This window comes from Perissodus microlepis, chromosome 22 (genome assembly GCF_051167445.1).
Source record: "Perissodus microlepis isolate ML-2025 ecotype Zambia chromosome 22, ASM5116744v1, whole genome shotgun sequence".
In the NCBI taxonomy this organism is placed as follows: Eukaryota; Metazoa; Chordata; class Actinopteri; order Cichliformes; family Cichlidae; genus Perissodus; species Perissodus microlepis.
In genome coordinates, this window is record NC_140481.1 from 28346575 (window position 1) to 28367027 (window position 20453).

Consider the following 20453-nt stretch of genomic DNA (forward strand, 5'->3'; position numbering starts at 1 on the left):
TTCATTTAAGCCACCTTTCTTCTAACTAAATGCCCCTCACAGACAAGAGGTAGGTGCTGCACTACAGAGCTCCAGCTACACATGCAGTATTCAGGAGAACGTCAAAGAAGCATTACAGGAGTCACTGCTTCATGTACTTCGTGTCTACAGCTGTCTGTGTCCATCTTATACGCACAACTCTGTTATAAAAGCTAGTAATAATCCTGTCGGGGAACACAAAGACATGTGGGTGTAAAAGACTGACATACTGTCGAAGTATTAAATTGTGCCATTAACTGCAGATTTACATCAAAGACTTGCATTCATCTACAACACAAATCCACTGTCCTAACACTACACCTGCAATCAGGCTGACACTTGGATGACAATAATCAATCCACCTGCTTCCATCCTTGGCATTGTTTCGACAGCGCCGCTCTAATGGGGCGGCTGACACAACCAGCTTCAAAACGCCTGCTCAGCAAAACAAAACACACAAACAGGCACGGGCTAAATATGTCCGCTTTTAATTTGAAACTTACTGAACCTTCCACATAACTCTGAACAACAAAGACGAAATGAACAGGAATGCCAAATACCTGCTGATAATTCAGTTTTTATTCAAATAAAGTGGTTCTTCCTGCTGATTACAGATGTCAGCCTGCAAAAAGTTATTAAATTTAAAGCAGGTTTCAGAGCTCTGCAGCATATTTGGAAGTATAATTTATTTTCCTGCCTGGATCCAGTTCAGGATGGTGGAAAAGAGGGAATCACGGCATCTTCAGACTGAGAGAACAATAAAATGCTACTGCCTTTCTGCCAGCTCCTTCAGATGAGGGATTAGAGTGCTATTTAAAGAAAGAAAAAAAGAGGTGACAGCCCATACACTTTCCTTCAGCACATCAACACATGTGAAGACATTTCAAAATGACACCCTAGCATTAATGTGGGCAGGAAAACTGTTCCAGAGGCTCTTAGTCCTTTGCAGAAAACACAGTAATCATAGCATATTTTCTAATCGCCACCCTTTTGAAGCAGGTTTAAATCATCTCACTTTAATGTTCTACAGTGGCATTAGTTTATTGCATGTGTGAGTGCTCATGCTGGGCTGCAGCAAAGACATAAATCACTGGTTTGATTCATTGATTGGGAGGAAGCATGCATCTGACGGGAAAATGACAGGCTGCTGCTGATTACATAAATGTACACATCCACTTTAAAAACATGAAATATGTATTCAGTGAAGTGCGGTGGGAGTAGTGGCTGTGCATGAAACAAAACTCACACCTGACACCACCGGTTTGGATTTCTTCCTAAGTGCAGGTATGATGATGCATTTTCCAGAGTTTCTGGTTTTCTAAACATCTCACTCGCTGCGTCAGAGGAAAGCCATAATAAGCTAAGAAGCCTGTTATACAGATGTAATCGTTGTCCTTTGGCTGAGTCTCTTGTGTCCATTTATAGAGGCTGAGTCTAAATGGGGTCATAGCTCTCATGTCTCCTATTATAACTAAAAGGATCAATCAAACTATACAAGGCATAGCATTTAGTGAAGTGCGTATGACACGTCCAGCAGCCGCCCCGCGGTGAGAGGCTCGGAGGGTACATCTTTCCGGTTGATCTCATCAGTCTGACATCAGTCGTGACTGACGGATTTAAGAGCGTTTTCCACCTCATCGCTGCTCTCCCACACAAGACGGAGGGCAGCAGCATCATGCCTCCATCCTCCTCCTGTTTCAGTATCAGCTCTCTCATCTCCCAGCTTCAATCTGATTCTGGTTTCCTGTTTGTCTTTCTGTATTTCTTATCTTATCTTCAAACACTTTCCCTTCTTTGTCTTCTCTCTCATTAATTATCCTTCTGATTCCTTTCAAGGTTAGTCTGACTCATAAGCTGTGATGATAGTGCACTAATGTCAAATATCCTCCACCTGTACTGAATCATCGCAGCAGTGACAGTTTCTCAATAACATCAGAAGAAGTGAAGGTTTGGGGTACCTCGACTCTCAAAAACTGTGTTGTCACACCAGTGCAAGCACAGGTGGAAATAAGAGGTGGACATAGTGTTGTCCTCCACACTGCATCAAATATAACTATATAATAAAAAGTAATATAATCATATGCACTGAAATCTTTAAATATGAATTTGAGACAATAAATCACCTTCATATGCCTCACAGTGTTCCAGAAACCAGTCTGTGATGTTGAGGGTCCACATGCTTGAACCCCAGTGCCCGCCGACACAAGTGGTGGGTCCACAGGGGGGCTAAAGCACGTTATCTTTTTTGGGCTGTGCCCAAACAGGCCCCATCTACACTGACCTGGTCACCAGACACCTCTTACAGGCCTGGCTCTGAGAGAGAGAGCCCCAATTTCCCACTTCCAGGCGAGGTTAATTGACACTGAGAACGCTGTTCTGTTAGGGTTTTCCATCGCTCTTTGTCTGATTCCTCCCCTGAGACCAATTTGCTATAACCCCCTTTCACTGCGGTGAGGTGCCGATTTGGCGGGGGGGGGGGTTGATCTACGATCTACTATTCTCCAACTCCTTTACTTTGCAAGAAATTAACTTAAGATGCTATAAAAGGTAAAAGTAGCTTCCACAGAAGTGCAGAAAAGCCTTAAACCTGAATTACTTTTAATGGCCAGCAGGGGGCAACTCATCTAAACTTCCAAAGAAGGCTTTGTAAAAACAGCTCTCTGTTAGTTTGCTCCACAATCTCAGTAGACATTTTCCTGATGACTTCATAGGCTCTCTCGGTGGTTTCAGGTCATACTGAGTGAAACTTGAAGTTTGTTTTTTTTAAGCTTTGGTCATCATTAGAGGTAAAAGTTGATGTGCACTCCTGACATCCACTTTCAAAACACCAAGATGGGAACAGAGAAAATGCTTAACTTCCTAATGACACTTCCCTTACTAATGAGTGATGGTGGCTGCATGCATCTTTTATACTGACAATGCTGGTAATGCATGTTCATGGAGGTCAGCTGTGATGGTTATAACTCGATGACTTTTGAATTTTCAAGTGCTATTTTTTTCTAGTAGCATTTTCCTATTTCCTACCTGCCACACCTAAGTGGTACCTGGTCCCTTCTGCACCACCTGAAAATGCTGAACATCACTGATGTTCAGAATGCTAATCCAAAGCTTCTCCCTTGTACCCATTTTCCAGTCAGAGTGATCAGCAGTGGGACAGTGTGAAACGTAATTTCAATTCCTTTGTATGGCAAGTACATTTGAAGAAATTGACAAATAAAGTTTTCTTCTTCTTCTTCTTCAAATCTAAAGATGCTGCACCTTCAAGATTGGCTCCACTCTGTGGACTTGAATGTACTCTCTTCTGCACCCCCCCCCCCCCCCCCCCCTTTAACCCCTCCTTATACAGCTCACAAAGCCAGAAGCAGCAGCTGGTGCAGCCAAGGGTGTGTCACGACCAACACCAGCATGAATGGGACCGGTCCCAATTTGTGGATGTCCAGATAAAATGGAGGGGAGTAAAGGGACAGAGTGAACATGAATGGAGACTCTCTTTGTTTCATTAATTCACAGATGTCAGAGGGGTAACAGTAAACCATCAATTTATGGTTTAAGTAAAGAGTAATCAAATATTGGCACGTCACTTAGAGGAGATTTGTAGCAAAACGAACCCTAATAAGAAGCATTTTTCATAAATATGACGCACAGACCGGTGGCTTGGTTCATGTATTTACCACAAAATAAAAACAAGGCTTCCCACAGTTCACCACAGCACTTATTCATCCATCCATTTTCTTAATAAAATGTAAATGACTTTTCAGTGACCAATACTTCAGCCCTTCAGCAGGAGGCTGTGGTGTGTGCTATAGTGCATTGCATAACCGTTTCTGCCTGGAAAATACCCTGTTTTCAGACGGGTATTTCCCGAACACAGCACACGATAATGCACCACAGCCAGGGGCAGCATACACGAGATCATACGCTGTACAGCATATCGAGCGTTAAACCACTTGGCGATCTGATTATCAGCATGAGTGCAAAGACTGCTTTTTCAGTGGCGTCAGCAAAAACACGAATGAATTTACAGAATTAAGCCAAAATTAGGAGAAGGGAGGAGGCCACTGTGCGCAGTGGCACCATGCAAACAAACGCAGCGCTTTGATTTCTGCCTGAATGCTGTGGAATTTGCAATTTTCCCAGGAAATTCAGAAAGTTTGCCCCTAATGTAGCGTTAATTGCTTTATTATTGTGTGAAGGAGATCCCTGTAACTGCTGCCGCCGGTGGTTACACGCCCTACATCACCGGTGCGAGCGCTCAACACAAGCAAATAGTCAAAACAGCGAAGAAAAACTGCAGAATTTAACCCACTACCTCCCTGACTGAGCGAAATCACGAGGAAAAAAGACCAGTCGTTGTAATATGCAATTATAAATGGATGAGGGTAATTACCTTTGTCAAGCCTCAGATCCGAAAATCACTGGACAGGGAGGGGCTCAGGAGTGATGGAAATGTTTTTCCTTCTTTATCTCACCAATCTCGTCCACCCCATCACCCCCCAACCCGACAACTAGAGACTTCAATGAGGCCGATTCGGGAGTGGGCTGAGGACTTTCGGTTGATGTCGGGTTTGTGGACCATTTCATTTCGGCTTTGCTCGGAAAGCTTCGGTAGAAAGCGTCGATTCTGGCTCGGAGCCACAAGAAACCGCTCTGCAGTTTAACCTCAGGCCACCATCACACATGCACGATTTCTCCAGCCTGTTGTTCAAAATTACCATCGAAAACAATTTTATGTTAATTTTTTTTTCCATTAACGTTTTTCGTACATTTACATAATTATTATTTTCTAGTATTTATTTCTAACAGCATGTGCTCGTCTCTTATTTTTTTTCAGTTACATTAAAGCGCTTTGTTCCTTTGCAATCAACAAGATTTACATAAAAACACAGACATATTTAACCCATGAAGTGGTAGACAACTACAAATCAAAAATGAAGAAAGCCAATTACACGAAGTGACAGGCACACCTGTTAAAATCAATATTAAGTGGCATGTGAATGGTCTCCTGTTAATCTCAAGCACAATGTGATTAACACGCTGCAAAAAAAAGAAAACCCCTTAAGCTGTATAAAACATGCAGAAGCTTTTGCAGTGTCATTAAAACGCCTTTTGCTAGACTGAGTCGGCAAAAAGATTTGCATTATGTTCTAATGAAGACATTAGGCAGCTTCGTACTGTTAACTGTCACAGTGCACACATAGAGCTCCAGTGCTGCAATAACAAAAGTTCCTCTGTTGTGTATTAATGCAAATATTCAGCATTTGCATTAATATGCTGCATATCTACAGTAAATTCAACAGATATCCTAAAGATCTACAGATAACACGATGCTAATGTGCATTGCAAAGGCAGAAAATTATTAACCAATGGATGTAGGGCAGACAAAAATAGAAAGCAGATTGGCATATTAGTTATTAATATAAGAGAGCTGGGGTAAATCAGATCAAGTTTCTCAGTTTAAGCTGGCATCCTGTAATAAAGTCTGATCATGTATTCACAGAGAGTAATGTCAGTATGAGGTGCAAAGACCCATTTTCCAGTTTTTATTGAGCTGTAATTTAAGGGGCTGGCAAGTTACCATAGCAACTTCTAACTGTGTATAGTTATCTCTTTTTAGTCTAAAATCACAAAAATATTGAAAATAACTCCCTGCAGACGTGTAGCCAAATAACAACAAGTTGTTAGACTGTGCTTCTGTATTTCATCAGATTAATTTATTGCATACATGTGTGATCAACAGCTAAAGCATACATGAGGTGGGAGTAACTTAATATGCATCTTTTCTTCCCATTCTAAGCCATCACCCAGCTGGGTGAGCTCTGCTTTAAAACAGCCTTTTAAAAAAACAGCTGTTCTGTTTTTGTTTGTGTTTGCTGCTAAATAGTAGAATAAACTCATCGATGTCCTTTGGAGGTATACTAGACCTCTGTATACCAGGCCACAGGTGCTCATCAGTCATGGTTGTTTGTAGGTGTTTTTTAAATTCATTTTAGTGTGGAACAACTGTTTACAAGCAGCAGTGCTCAATGTTACTGCACCAGCATCTTTACACAAGCAGAAAAGTAGTAAAAGCAGTACTAGAACAGCTCTTGTCATTGTGCCAGAGAATGATTGACAGCACTCTTCTCCAGTAAGTTTGGGCAGTTTTTAGACTCTCTGTTTTTTATTGCATTTTACTAGATTGAACACATTTGTTGTCAGTTTCTAAAAATAATTGTTTTACATTATATTTTAATTTTATTAAAAATTATTAACTGAGCCACTTTGACTCATCACATTTCATTTATGTGAGAAAAAGAATTTACTTTATTGAAACATTTTCATAGTCTAATGCACTGTACTATTCTACTTTATTTATTTATTTATTTGTCTTAGAATGGATGCAAAAATCTGGACTGACCCAGAGGGTCATTTTTGTTTTACACCGTTAGCAATAAATCAACAAGAGATCTATGTTGGATGTAAATTAGCGCGGTCTTTCATCTTCCCGGCTTACTGTGGTGCTGACCAAGATCCCAATTTCCTGACTTGTACTTCTCTGTTGATGCTGTCCAAGGTCCTGATTTATGCCAGCTCCCAGCGTCACTGCCTTCGACTGAATCACAGCCCCGACCTGCCGGAGGTGCAGGCCCTGTAAGAGTGCTATTTATCTGCCTATTTGTGGAGTCTGGACATTATTATACATGAATTAGTTGTCCAGACTTGACGTGCATACGTGCTGAAGATGTTTAGATGCTCATTCATCACTAGGGGAGCCTCTGATGGGCCTCAGATTTGCTCTGCAGCAGCACAGCGACCCCCAAACACACAGAGGAGTTATAATGAAAATCTTCAAAGAGCAACGAGCACTGCAGCAGATGGTAACCTCCTCCCCCCACAGAGTGAAAGGGATCACTCCTGCTAATTTTCATTGAGTCACTTGTGTTTGTGCTTATTGATCTATGTATTTACTGATGTATCATGTTTTAAGTATATGCACCTGCAGTGTATACAGTATAGGTACCCAGATTTAAGATGTACATTAGCAGAAAACAGGATCAACTTTAACACTGTTTGACTATGTTTTGGTTATTTGTATTAAATCACTTGTTTCTTACCTGTGTAGCTGTTATGGCCTCCTCTGTCCTGCTCTTACTTTTTTCTTCCCTGTTCTCTGGAGCTCTCTGGCAGACACACTCTCACCAGGAGTGGGTGAGAGTGGGCCAGCCAGACTTTCTGATTGGTGTAAGGTGAAAGGAAAAGCAGGAGTTTAAGTATAGATGGGAGATCTTTAAACCTGGCCCTGCTCCTCCTGTTCAAGCCACAGTATCTTCTGGTTTGCTAATTTGTTACTTCTGCCCTGCACTTCATTATATTCTCCGATTTCTCCTTTCACCTTAAACCAATCAGAAAGTCTGGCTGGCCCACTCTCACCCACTCCTGTTGGATTGTTCTCTGATTTCCAGTTTCCCAGTTACACCATGAGGAAACGAGGAAAGACTGAGAGACTATTTGGTTTCTGCTATGTCCCTCACATTGGGAAACACGTCCCAAATCTTCTGGAAACCACCTTCTGCCCAAAATTTAAAGTCTACTCTTGTCTAAGTAGCAAATGCTCTCAGACATGCTTGTTTAAAACTGATCAGCTCTCACCCCCACTATCCTATCCACTCACAGTTCCTGCTTATTTCATATTAACTAATAAATAAAGCTAAAAATTTCTGAAAGCATCCCCACTTTGATACCTAAAACCTTGCTGTATAATAAAATAGCCATCTGTTAAACACAATGAGTTACTATAGCAAACGTATGATATGACATATATTATATGTTTTAGCTTGTTGGGAAGACAACTTTAAGTTATCGTGGAAACCAGATTAAAATCTTTCATAATTTCCTTACATGTTATCAGTGTTGGGTAAGTTACTTTAAATTAGTAACTTAGTTACATTACTAGTTACTTCCATCAAAAGTAACTCAGTTACTTCAAGTTACTCGTTACTTTCAAAGTAACTAGTTACTAGGGAAAGTAACTTTGGTTTTACTCAGACTTCTCTTGTTAATGTGTTGCTAACTAAACCCAGCCAGACTGCCAGTCTTCTAGCTTGCTTACTTGCCACAGTGCACTGTGCCACCTACCAAAGGAAAAAATAATGTGCATATTTCCACGAGAGAAATCCCACGCCTGGACCGTCGTTGACCGCCGCCATGATTCTAGCCTACGTCACAGCGTCATGTGCGCCTTTTACATCCAACACAAAAACTGCAGTCGTGGTGCTTTGATTGTACTCAGAACTCGGAAATTCTGCCTTCTGAATAGGAAGATGTAGGTAACACCAGACTGCAGATGAGCTGCATACAGGGCTGGACTGGGACAAAAAATCAGCCCGGGCATTTTGACTAGAGACCGGCCCGCCATTATAGCAAATATCATAAAGCCTTTGAATGAAAACAAACGCTGTTGTGACAGTGATGTACACTGTCTTGATGGTATATATGTATCAATCTATCAATCGTTTGTTGTAAGACTCAGATAATTATTTATTAAAAGCTAGACATTTGAAATGAGAATAAGAAAGTATTTCTTTGTGCCCACCTCTCCCTGTTAATGCCCTACCTGGCCCCCTGGCAACACTTTGCTAGACCCGCCCCTGCACAGTTACCAGCTGTCAGCTACATAGAAAAGGATCCTGGTGTTATTTGTCTCTCAGAAACAGTTCATATCTTCCCTTCAACTCATTCATGTCACCTAAAAGGTAAACCTGTTTCTCCATCACCTGTTCAGCTCTGATGATTCAGTAAGGACATCTCCTGGTTTCATCTTCATGTTTCCCACTCACCAGATATACAAACCGATATCATGACCAGCAGCTTTACAGCTGTGGCTCCAGCAAACATCAGCTGATACTAGAAATTAATATTAAATAAATTCTAACAACAGCTGATCAAACGTGCTGCTGTTGTTTAACGCGGCATCCGGTGGTTTCCTCTTTCTGGCGCAAAGCGGACGATAAATAAACAAGAGAGAAAAGCCGATCAGCTGATCATTGATCAGTTTCATGATTAAAGTAGCAACAGGAGAGGGAGGGGAGAGAATGAGAGAAGAAGAGGCAGCTGTGCAGCAAAGACACAGAATAACTCCAGCTTTGTGTCTTTTTCATTGTAGCTGAAGTCCGGGACAAACTGTTCCTTTTCACCTCAAGACGAAACGTGCAACTCTAATAATTAACCGTATGAACAAAATAAAGTTCAACATCAGTAACATAGCACCACCCAGCTGTATAGAAACTCCGTCATGCTAGCTAGCACGCAGTACAAAAAGTCAGCACAACGGAAATAAACTCCAACTAAACTTGGTTTATATCTGACCAGATAGACTGCAGGTCATAACTTCTTACCTGAAGTTCAGTTCAGCTGACACTCGGACGGGCGGCAGCTTCGGGTCTCTGCTCCTCCTGCGTCCCCTTTCTCTCATCCACCTGCTGGCCTCCACCACTTGCTAATGTTACTGAATCTGTGGAAGCTCCGCGATAGCCACCACACGAAGTAACGAATAACGAGCCGATCTAAATCCCAGTAACGAGTAACGCGTTCCTGATTTTGGCATAATAACTAGTTACCGTGCTCGTTACCACAATAATAACGTAGTTACTGTAACGCGTTACTTAATAACGCGTTAGTCCCAACACTGCATGTTATAAACTCAATACTAACTTAATCTTAAAGAAATACCGAGATAAATAAAAAATGAGATTAAAAACACTTTTCAGCTCAAGAAATATAACTTTGCTTTGATGGATGTTTTGGATGTTTGCTTTTGCCTGCAGCTCTCACTCGGTTTATTGCTGTTATAATATTGTACCGACTTCCTGAAAGCTGACACTGAAAGCTGTTTACAAGCAGACTAAAAGCTGATCATTAATAATGACTGACACGGCAGGCGATTGTTTTTCCTATAAATGTGTTTTTATTTCTCCCAAATGTTTCACAGTCAACAGGATACCAAATGAAATAGTTTCAAATGAGCTTCAAAATAAAAAAAAAAGTACAAACAACATGAAGCACAGAGGAAACACAAAGAAAACATGGCTGAAGTTCACGTGCATACTGTAGTGGCTCAGTGTGAAAAGATTTAGGAGAATGAAAAATTAAATTAATATGTTAAAGGACGAAATATAAAACTGCAAAGCAGCTGGGGGGTTTGTCTTTCAAAATAAAAGCACCTGGCCATTTTATTTTTAAAACATGTTTCAGGAAATGTTAAGGTTAGACTTCAGATCTTCAGATGTTGGCCTGAATAGTGAGGTTATAAAAATATTGAGTGAAGTTTTCAACTTTTATTCACAACGTTAACACTTCAAAGACGCTGATCTTTCCTGTCACTCTGACTTTTTTAACACTCAGATTTATGTTTATTTGCTTGAATTTAAATACTTTTTTTTTATTGGAAAATGTCCCGTTGAATTGGTTAATCCAACAACAGCCGACATGCTTTTAACACAGAGGAGCTGAGGGCTCTATTAGCCAGAGGTGTGGTATGAAAGGAAAACAGAACAGTTGTTATGTGCAGTGCGCTTCTCCTCTAACATTGGTTGGTAATAAATATATATCTAAAAATGAATTTGTTTCTTGGAAATCCACTGAATGGGACTTTTGTTGTGGCTAATCACTTCAAGGGATCTGTACTTACTAGTATAATGGACACTGAGCATGTGCAGTGTGTTTCTCCTCAAAACGTTGGCTGGCGTCTGAGAAAAATCCTGCTGCTATGAACGCTCTGCCAATGTATATATCACAGTAAAGCAAATCATTTTCTTTGACATTTTACTGAATGTGACTTTTGTTGTGGTTAACCACTTCCAAGAATCTGTATTTACTAGAAGATAACAGATGTTCCCGTTTTTGACATTAACTTTCAATCTTGTGCTTTGATTTAAAAAAAAAAAGAAAAAGAAAAGAATAATGGCCTGATTGTAACTGATGGCTCCCTTCAGTCTAGTAAGACCAGAATGCCTCTTCCCCACAAAAGCTAATGACAGCACGACGCTGTAGAAAAACAACTCTCTGAGTTCACAGAGGCTGGAGAGATGTTTACACAAAGGTGCAAACCCTGATGTCCGGAAAAATAAAAATATATTCTGCAAGCGTAAGACTGACTCACACAGGACTCTTTATCTCATGCAGTCTTAAAAAGGTTGCGACAAAAGCGTCAAAAATGAGAGATTATCCAGCTAATTAAGCATATCTGCCTCAGAAGAAGAAATACTGATAACGTTTTCTCACCTGCTGCCCAAAATCACATTTATCACTGAGAGTTCAAAGCTGATACAAAGCAGTAAATAACACTGATAAAAGGCATTAACACTGATAACAGAATGATTTATTATTACTTAGACTGACTACGAGGTTACACACCTGAAACTATCTCAACACTCAATGTGATAACCTCGATTACGCCGACATGATTTTCTAATTTTGTCCTTTTGTTCAACAAACCCAATGAAAAGACCAAAGCCAACAATCAGCTGATGCTAAACATGAAGAGGCCGCCCAGTGCGACTGCACAGCTCAGTTATTTGTTTTGAATCAGGCGTCACAGATACACTTTCCACCTCTTCTGCACAAAATCAGCAAAGAAGTCCGAAGATGATTTTTCCACTGAGGCTGAAAGTGTGTTTTTGATCGCAGGTCAAACACTAAGCTTGTTTGATTGAATGTAGGAGCAGGGTTTGGTTTAACCTCAGTGTAACAGCAGCTGAATCCTTCACAGTAAAGAAAATCCTTGTATGCAATGAAATAAAAAGTGTTAGAAGTGCGTCTGTTTCACTTAGAGTTAAAAACAAAGATTTTGGGAGACTAGTTTTGATCAAACCGGCTTACGTGGCGTCACACGAAACAGTAAACCGTGGCACATTAATTTGGTCATGACATCATCTTTCCTTCTGTCTACATTCTCCGCTCTTCTTCTGTCCTATTAACCGATTCAGACCTCCACCCTCCTCTGACCTTCCTCATCTGCTCTCCTACATTCCTTCATTTCACATCATTTTTTTTTTTATTTTTTTCTATTTTTTTGTTTTGTTTTTGGTTATTAACTTTTCCCCTCCTCTTATCATTTTTTCTTGCTTTCACTTAGGCATCTTCCTCCACCTCCTCCTCAAACTCCCCCTCCTCCTCGGCGGTGGCGTCCTGGTACTGCTGGTACTCTGACACCAGGTCGTTCATGTTGCTCTCTGCCTCGGTGAACTCCATCTCATCCATGCCCTCGCCGGTGTACCAGTGGAGGAAGGCCTTGCGGCGGAACATGGCCGTGAACTGCTCGGAAATGCGCTTGAACAGCTCCTGAATGGCCGTGCTGTTGCCGATGAAGGTGACGGCCATCTTGAGGCCTCGCGGCGGGATGTCGCAGACGGCCGTCTTGACGTTGTTGGGGATCCACTCCACGAAGTAGCTGCTGTTCTTGTTTTGGACGTTCAGCATCTGCTCATCCACCTCCTTCATGGACATGCGCCCACGGAACACGGCGGCCACCGTCAGGTAGCGTCCGTGGCGAGGGTCGCAAGCCGCCATCATGTTTTTGGCGTCGAACACCTGCTGGGTGAGCTCCGGCACGGTGAGGGCGCGGTACTGCTGGCTCCCCCGGCTGGTGAGAGGGGCGAAGCCGGGCATGAAGAAGTGGAGACGAGGGAAGGGCACCATGTTGACGGCCAGCTTCCTCAGATCGGCGTTCAGCTGCCCGGGGAAACGCAGACAGGTGGTCACGCCGCTCATGGTGGCCGAAACCAGGTGGTTCAGGTCGCCGTAGGTGGGCGTAGTGAGCTTGAGGGTGCGGAAGCAAATGTCATAAAGAGCTTCGTTGTCAATGCAGTAGGTCTCATCTGTGTTTTCTACCAGCTGGTGAACGGACAGCGTGGCGTTGTAGGGCTCCACCACCGTGTCTGATACCTGAAGACAGAGCGAGATGAAATGTCAATACTCATGGCTGATGCAGAAATAGCATAAACATTTATTACAAACAAACAGGCGATTTATTGTGCAGTAGATTTATTTCCCATAGTTCAAAGTGCTGAACACAGATACATGGGCACTGATATATGCCAACCTGTCACTCATACTCAGCTTTATCTTCCTTTCTGACTGTTGTTGGGACATAGTTTACAAAATGGACATTATATTATTTTCAATATGACTTAAAACTAGCAACTGAAAACACAAAGTCATCAAGAAAGTGTTTACTGAGGTCTGAGGTCTTACAGACTTTGCCTCGTGCTGATTATTAGAGAGAACACAGATTTACGGCTTCACTTTTCTGATCTTTTATTGTGCAGCCTATGCTCAGTAGTAAACACGACTTCTAAAACTAAAACTACCATAAGTAAGCACTGAAAGGTCATTTTTAAAAAGTGCATCCTGTGGGGCAATGCTCTACCTTAGGGGAGGGCACCACACTGAAGGTGTTCATGATGCGGTCGGGGTACTCCTCTCTGATCTTGCTGATGAGCAGGGTTCCCATGCCGGAGCCGGTGCCTCCTCCCAGAGAGTGCGTGAGCTGGAAACCCTGCAGGCACTCGCAGCTCTCGGCCTCTTTCCTCACCACGTCCAGGACTGAATCCACCAGCTCGGCCCCCTCTGTGTAGTGACCTTTAGCCCAGTTGTTTCCTGCCCCACTTTGACCTGGGAAACAAAAGTGAAGCTGATTATACTGTTTCAGTTTTTAGTCAAACTGTTTAAGAAAACATTTTCCCAGTGTTTGCGAAAGGAAAGAGCAACAAAGGAAAGTCAGCCTGGCTTTGAAGCATCGTACTGAGTCAGAATCAGTCAGCTCAGGTCCCAGAGGGTTTCATGCTGGGATTTTATGGCAGGAGTGAGCTTGTTTGTGCCATGTAGGACAGTCTGTTGAGCTAAATTTGACCGATGGACTCGATGTGACTTTAGCCACAAAATAGAGCAGCACAGATACTCATCAGGAGTCCAAACCCTGACAGCTGCAGACCATCTGATACTTTTTAACTTTATTGCTGTTTTCACACATGCACCACAGGCTTGAACTTTTCTAGAGATGACCTGAAAGAGGCACATGTGATAATGCAAATGTCCAGTGCTGTCCGGTCAAACATGAGCTGGTTTTTAACCACCCAGCTCCCCACAATACAACTCCAAGTGACTGTTGATCGTGATGATGTGCCCATAGAGCAGCTAACTGCCCAGTGAGTTCACAGTTAGTGAGTGGGAGTCAAATGTGCTGCCTCCTGCCCACTCTATCCAGGCAGCTCCTTCACTTTAACACAGTCAGTAATGTGAGTGCATGTGGAGCAGACCAGTACCTGCTACGTGCTACATGTGAGGAAAAAAACAGTGGAAAATCTGACCTGATTGTCCCAAAACTGACCAAAGTTCATGTGTAAACAGTTCATGTGTTCAGCAAGTGCAGCCCATCCTGTTCAGTAGGTGGTGTTCTTACCAAAGACAAAGTTGTCGGGTCTGAAGATTTGCCCAAAGGGTCCAGAACGGACTGAGTCCATGGTTCCTGGCTCCAGGTCAACTAGGATGGCCCTGGGCACGTACTTCCCACCTGCATATATTAAAATAGACACAAAGAGAGATGAAATAAAAGATTAACAAAAAGTATGTAAACCTGTAGGAGCTGTAAGTGTAAAAAGAAAGAAAGCTGAACGATGATTGTAGTATCTCATGTGGCCACTAGATGGAGACATTTACAGCAAAGTTACAGGATGTCTAGACTCAACACACTGAGGCTAAACTGCATATTTAACAGACCGTTTACTCCTGTGAGCTTTCGGCGAAGCTTATCCAGTTCATTTTCATTCATTAAAAAAAATGCCCATTTTATTTAGTTTCTTAGCTCCTGAGTCAGCCTGTGATTTTTCAGCTTTACTTTAGGCTGCTTTAGGCTGTCAGGTTAAATTAGGTTTATGCAACAACTGAAGGCAGAAGTGTCAAACTCGTTTTAGTTCACGGGCCGCAAACAGTCGAGTTTGATCTCAAGAGGGTGGACAAGTTAAACCTCTGCATAACAAGTTATATTTACAACAAACAGCCCTCAGAGGTTTTCGGGGTTCAAGAGATTTATTGTTGTTCAGAAAGGAGACAAGAAGCACAAGAGGGAATAAAACTATGTTATGAGGTCCTGTTGAGACAGCACTACAGCAAGCAAACAACTAACAACAATCTAAACTAGGAAAACAAAAAACAAGCAAGGATGTGAAAAACTAATTTAATTTAATTAAGGTGATGTCAGCTTGTTCGTCTCTTTTAGTTTAGTTAGTAGTAGAAACATTAATAAAACCCTTTAATTTAACAGTTTTGCTTCCTTGTCTCCTTTTTCAACCTGGACCCCTGTTGTTACTTTTTAGGACCTTTTTAGGAGAGCGTAACATGTTCAATATAATTTTTAGACCAAAGTAAAAGGCACACGTTAAGTTTTCAGAACCAAACAGAAACAGTATTTTATGTTTTTATGTTTTGAACAACTCGTCTGGTTCCAGAAATACTTTTAACTTTCTCTATTTTTTTTACTGGTAGTAGTAAGCCAATGCTGGTATCACCACACCATAAAAATGTATGCTACTGAAACTAAATGAGTAATTACTGACTCCACTGCAATGTTTAAAGCCATCCAGAGCAGTGGGATGAAGCCTTTGGCAGGCTCCTTCTGGCTCCTGGGCTACATTTGAGGCTCTGACTTGGAATAATTAAGGCTAACATAGTCCACTATCACTGTGTCAAACAGAGTTTGGTACAAATGTTTTTCAGGATAAACTACCTTTGTTTAATGCATGCTTGTTTAGTGTTTCTGGCATTTTAAGGCAGCATGCCCCCCTAATAAATGTCATCATGAGAACAGGTGAAGATAACACATCCTCACCTGTAACAATGTGAAACCAGCGAACAAAAAATTAGTGCTTCATTGCTTTATTTTTATCTGCATCTTCTGCTTCTCTGCTGCAGTGAGCCGGTGTCTCCACAGGGAGGAGATGTCTTCTTTCATTTTATCAAACACAGACCTCGCTGTAGTCGGGATGAACTCACCTGTGGCTTCATTGTAGTACACGCTGATCCTGTCCAGCTGCAGGTCGCTGTCTCCGTGGTAGGTGCCTGTCGGGTCGATGCCGTGCTCGTCGCTGATCACCTCCCAGAACTAAATAAAGGTGAAGGTGGACAAGCTGTTATTGCAAGAACTAATACACAAAGCATCCACATGTCAGTGTTTTATACATTTAATGAGCTTAATGACATGAAGCAAGCACAATACTAAGCACTTTTTTTAACCCCTGAGCCATCCATGTGTTAGCTAAAGAGCTAACAGAGTACTCAATAAGGTTTTTCAAAGTTAGGAAACATCTCACAAAGAGGTGTCTTTGTGGTGTTATTTAGGACATAACTGCAAACAAATTTAGAAGAAAAACAAGAGTCTTCTGACCTCTGTGCTTCCCAAAGACTCGCTGACATATGATCACAGTTAGCACTCACAAGATCACCTAAAAACAGCGACGTGTTCTGTAAGACCGCAGGAAGGATTTCCTGCGACAAACAGTCACCTCGTGGTTCCATTCCAACCTTTAAACTGATTTTGGCTGAACATGCTTTGGAGCTCTTAGACTAGACATAAATACTTTTAATAATGTCTCAATATCAGTGGCAGTATTGATTCTCACTTATAGCTCAGATTTCTTATTGAGTCCCTCAATAAATCTCCTACACAGAAGATGTCAGGCTACAGAGTTTTTTCAGCTTAAGTCTCTGAGTGTGAACACAGTGTAGAAACAGTAAAAAAGATGCCTGCATGTGACTCAAGTTTGCAAACGTTGCAAATCACATGGAAGGGTGGACGAGACAATCTGATAACAGTGCAAACAGCCCTCTTTTGATTTCAAAGAAACTCCCTGTAAAAACATGTTTTACAAACTACCCCAACAGTATAAGTGGTTAAGAAAATAGATGGATATGAAGACAAACTCTGGGTCTGCCACAGCTGGTCTGACTGTAACAAAATACACTCAGTCCTTTTATGTCTCATGCCAGTAAATAATCAAAGGTAAGTCTTGTGGATATATTTGGTTTCTGCTCTGACTGAAACTTCCTGGAAGAAGCACAAGCCAAAGCAGTTTCAAAGCTTTGACACCTGGACAGGAAAACAGGAGGAAGTACAGGAGGCTGATGAGAAACGAGCATAAAAGAAGCAAACAAGAGCGAGCACACACGGCAGCTCAGATTTATTTTAATCACGCAGTCATGTGATGAATACATAATATGTCATTTAGATTAAAAATGCTGAGAAATTCACAACTTCTGATACAGTTCAGTTAGTTTAATGATAGAAAACTGAGAAAAAAGCAACAAATATTTATATCTGAAAGTAGAGCTAACATGTTTGCTTAAAAAGACTTCAAAGATAAACTGATACCAGATAATGTTCTTTTTATGAGCTGTTTTTACCCTGAAGTTTAAAGTTTTGCGGCTATTTAAAAGGCTAACAGCACATTAATCTGGCTGAATGAAAATATTTTAATGTGTTTTTTAGAAAAGAAAGAAATCTGTCTTTCATTGGATGAAGCCTTCACTGGATCTGCTTGAGAGACAGAAATTTAAACGTATAAATTATAGTGTCATGTGGGAATAAATGTGTCTCTTTAAAATTGAAAACTGGACATTCTTGTCTTCAGCTCTACTCTGTAGTTCAGCTATGAGTTGAGTTTAGAAAGGAAAGGCAGGGAGGAAGTCATGTAATTACCCCCACCTGGATTTTTCCAACTGGTTCAGTGAATCATACACAGACTCATAAAAAGTTGCCCACAGCTTGAAGTAGTAAAACTTTTTGTTCTATTCGCTGTCAGAGGGTCAGGACTCTCTCAGAGGATTTTGTGTTTCACGGGTTGAAACATCAACAGCAAACTGAGCTGAGACAGACTGTCACACCAGCTCAGTCAAGTGACCCTAATCTGTGAGAGTGTGTGTGTGTGTCTAAGGGAAAGAGATAAGCAGGGGAAAGGTTGGTTTGTCCAAGGCAAAAACATACACTTCAGGATTTCTGAAACTGCAAACTGCATGTGAGCTGGCAGGTTTGAAGTCCGTGTTTGAAAACCTAAGCCTCCGTTCAGTCGTATCTATGAGAAGTTATCCAGAAACGTGGGAAAGCTCAGCAGATTTGGGTTGGATTGGGTAAGCGGGTGAATTCAGGCACAGTTAATCCATTGTGAAATGACCTCAGCCTCACTAAGTCTGCTGTAAATACACTTGTCTTCACTGATCAGGACCTTTGAGTAGCAGAGACTAAGTCAGCCCATATGCTGCTGCCCCACCCGCTGTTGTGCTGAGCTGTACGAAGGCAGAACAGGCCAAATGTACGAATAAAATTCAAGTTATATATAGAATCACATTCTTAAAATCACATGACCTGGTGGCTGTTATGCTGCTACATAGCACACAATGTTTAAGCTGTTTTATGATATCTAAAGTAGTTCTTGTATAAGTGATTCTTATTTAATTGTAGAGTTTACTGAAAATCTAGTTGATAAAACTGTGACTGTATGGCTGCATGTACAATATTTTAAAGCTTTACCTTGTGTATTATCTTCTTAATTAACTAATCACTCAATAAAATCTCCAAAAAAGTAAAAAATATCCGTAATTTCTAAGGAAAGCAAGGGTTGCATGCTTGTTTTTAAAGAAAATGTCTCCTTTATATAGCTGAAACAATTCATTGCTGAATTAATCTATTGGGACACTTCCATAAAGGAGGCAGAATAACCTAACAAATTAAATTATACTGTGATTGCAGCTTGAAATATTAATGCAGAGTTAAAGCATGCTGTTAAAAGCTGTAAAGTCTGAGTGTTTTTAGTTAATGCAAAAAGGAGAATAATGCAGTTTATTCTTCTCCTTGGACCGGCATTTATAAAGGTTCTTCTGATCAAAGAGCAAAGAGCATCCAGGACAAATCTCGAAGCATTTTTCTTTTCTCTTTCTTTTAATCCATCTGAAGAAAAACTGAGATATGTTCTGAAACCGTGGCCTAAAAATCATGTTTTGAACTGTGGTTTGGGGGGATTTTTACAACCGTATTTCACTGGATTCATTTTGCATCCCTTGACTGATCCTCTATCTGCTGCAGCTCGAGGTAAGTAGCTGTAGATTTCCAAGAAATCCTTTAAACTGTTCCAACAAAATGCAGATAAATAGAAAACCCTTACTATTACCCATGGGTAAACAGGGATGAGGACTGCTGGTTTGGGGGGCCTGGGGCGTGCGCATGTGTCACACTGCCTGGAAAAGGCAGCCATTTAAATGACCTCATCTGTGCATTCAGCGTAGACACTGAACCACTTGTTATCTTCCTCCCCCTTCACCCTCCTCCTGCTGCGTTCCTCTCCTCTGCCTCAGCGAATTTCTCCTTTCTTTTCACCCTTTTCTCTTGTTTTTTTCTTTCTCCTCGATGACAAAGACTCGAGCTCAACAGGCAGCCAAGGCAGCAGCTGGCCCTGTGAGTCGGCTCCGGTCTGGCCAGCTTCATTAATCCCAGCTCAATGACTGGAGTCACTGTTTTGCCTGCAGTTACAAATCTGCAAATGTTACTGTATTCATGTGCAGAGAAAGTATGAAAGACTACTGCTAGACAGAGGTCTTATTATATTGCTGTAATTAATATGCCATGTATTACATTCTTTTGTCAGATCCTACAGCTTCATAATACTTCATTAAAAATTATCATATGTAATAGCAAAGTTATCTATACTTCACTTTTATGTCCCAACACTGATTTATTGTTTCTGCTCAAGAGTGCTTCAATCTATTAATAAAAGGATTAAATCAGCTCTGTCAAACTTTTACCTAGAAAAAAATCCAAGACTCATGTAACATATGATAAAAACACAAAATATGCACATTCCCCTTTAGATTAAAGTAGGTTACAAAGAGGTTAGCTAAAGTATAAAAGAATACTGTAACTTTTAAATGGTCAGGGGGGAAAGTGGGGGAAAACAATGGAACTCTCAATTGTTCTGGGTCCAGTTAAAGGTTTGTACATTTAAAAAAATAAAAAACAAAAATCCTCTTAGTAAGTTACAGGAATTAATCAGTTTATTTCTATGTAATTTCATGATTTAATACAGAGTAAGTATGTATTGAAACTGTACAAAAAGAGCAGCAATTTAAATGATTTAAAAATGAAAAACTTTGAACAAAAACTTTATTAAACTGGTAAATAAGTAAATAACGACAAAAAAGAAGAGAAAAGGTTTTTTTTTTTTTTCATCACTAGCTTTTCTTACCTTAGCACCAATCTGGTTCCCGCACTGGCCGGCCTGGATGTGCACGATTTCCCTCATGATGGATGGACAGTTGGTGATGGAGCAGAGAGCGGTGGAAGTAAGTGAAGGCTGCTGACCTACTGACTGTGGAGAGTTTGTGGCAGCGCTGAGTCCAGCTGGCTCCGGGGGGTG

General features: G+C 41.2%; 2 protein-coding genes across 2 annotated transcripts in view; both read right to left on the reverse strand.

Annotated features, from left to right (window-relative positions):
* Window positions 1-4666, reverse strand: part of LOC146363399 (uncharacterized) — a 33264-nt gene extending 28598 nt beyond the window's left edge. The window contains exon 1 of the mRNA XM_084918907.1: window positions 4406-4666. The gene's annotated coding sequence lies outside the window, so the exon portion shown is untranslated. The remainder of the gene's footprint in view (window positions 1-4405) is intronic.
* Window positions 4667-9938: 5272 nt separating this feature from the next.
* Window positions 9939-20443, reverse strand: LOC146363400 (tubulin beta chain-like). The gene is made up of 5 exons (XM_084919378.1): window positions 20283-20443; window positions 16045-16153; window positions 14456-14566; window positions 13424-13668; window positions 9939-12939 (listed from the first exon to the last, which is right to left on the reverse strand). The coding sequence occupies exons 1-5, from the start codon at window positions 20337-20339 to the stop codon at window positions 12127-12129; spliced, it is 1335 nt and encodes a 444-aa protein (XP_084775504.1). The 5' UTR covers window positions 20340-20443; the 3' UTR covers window positions 9939-12126.
* Between the last annotated feature and the right edge of the window lie 10 nt (window positions 20444-20453).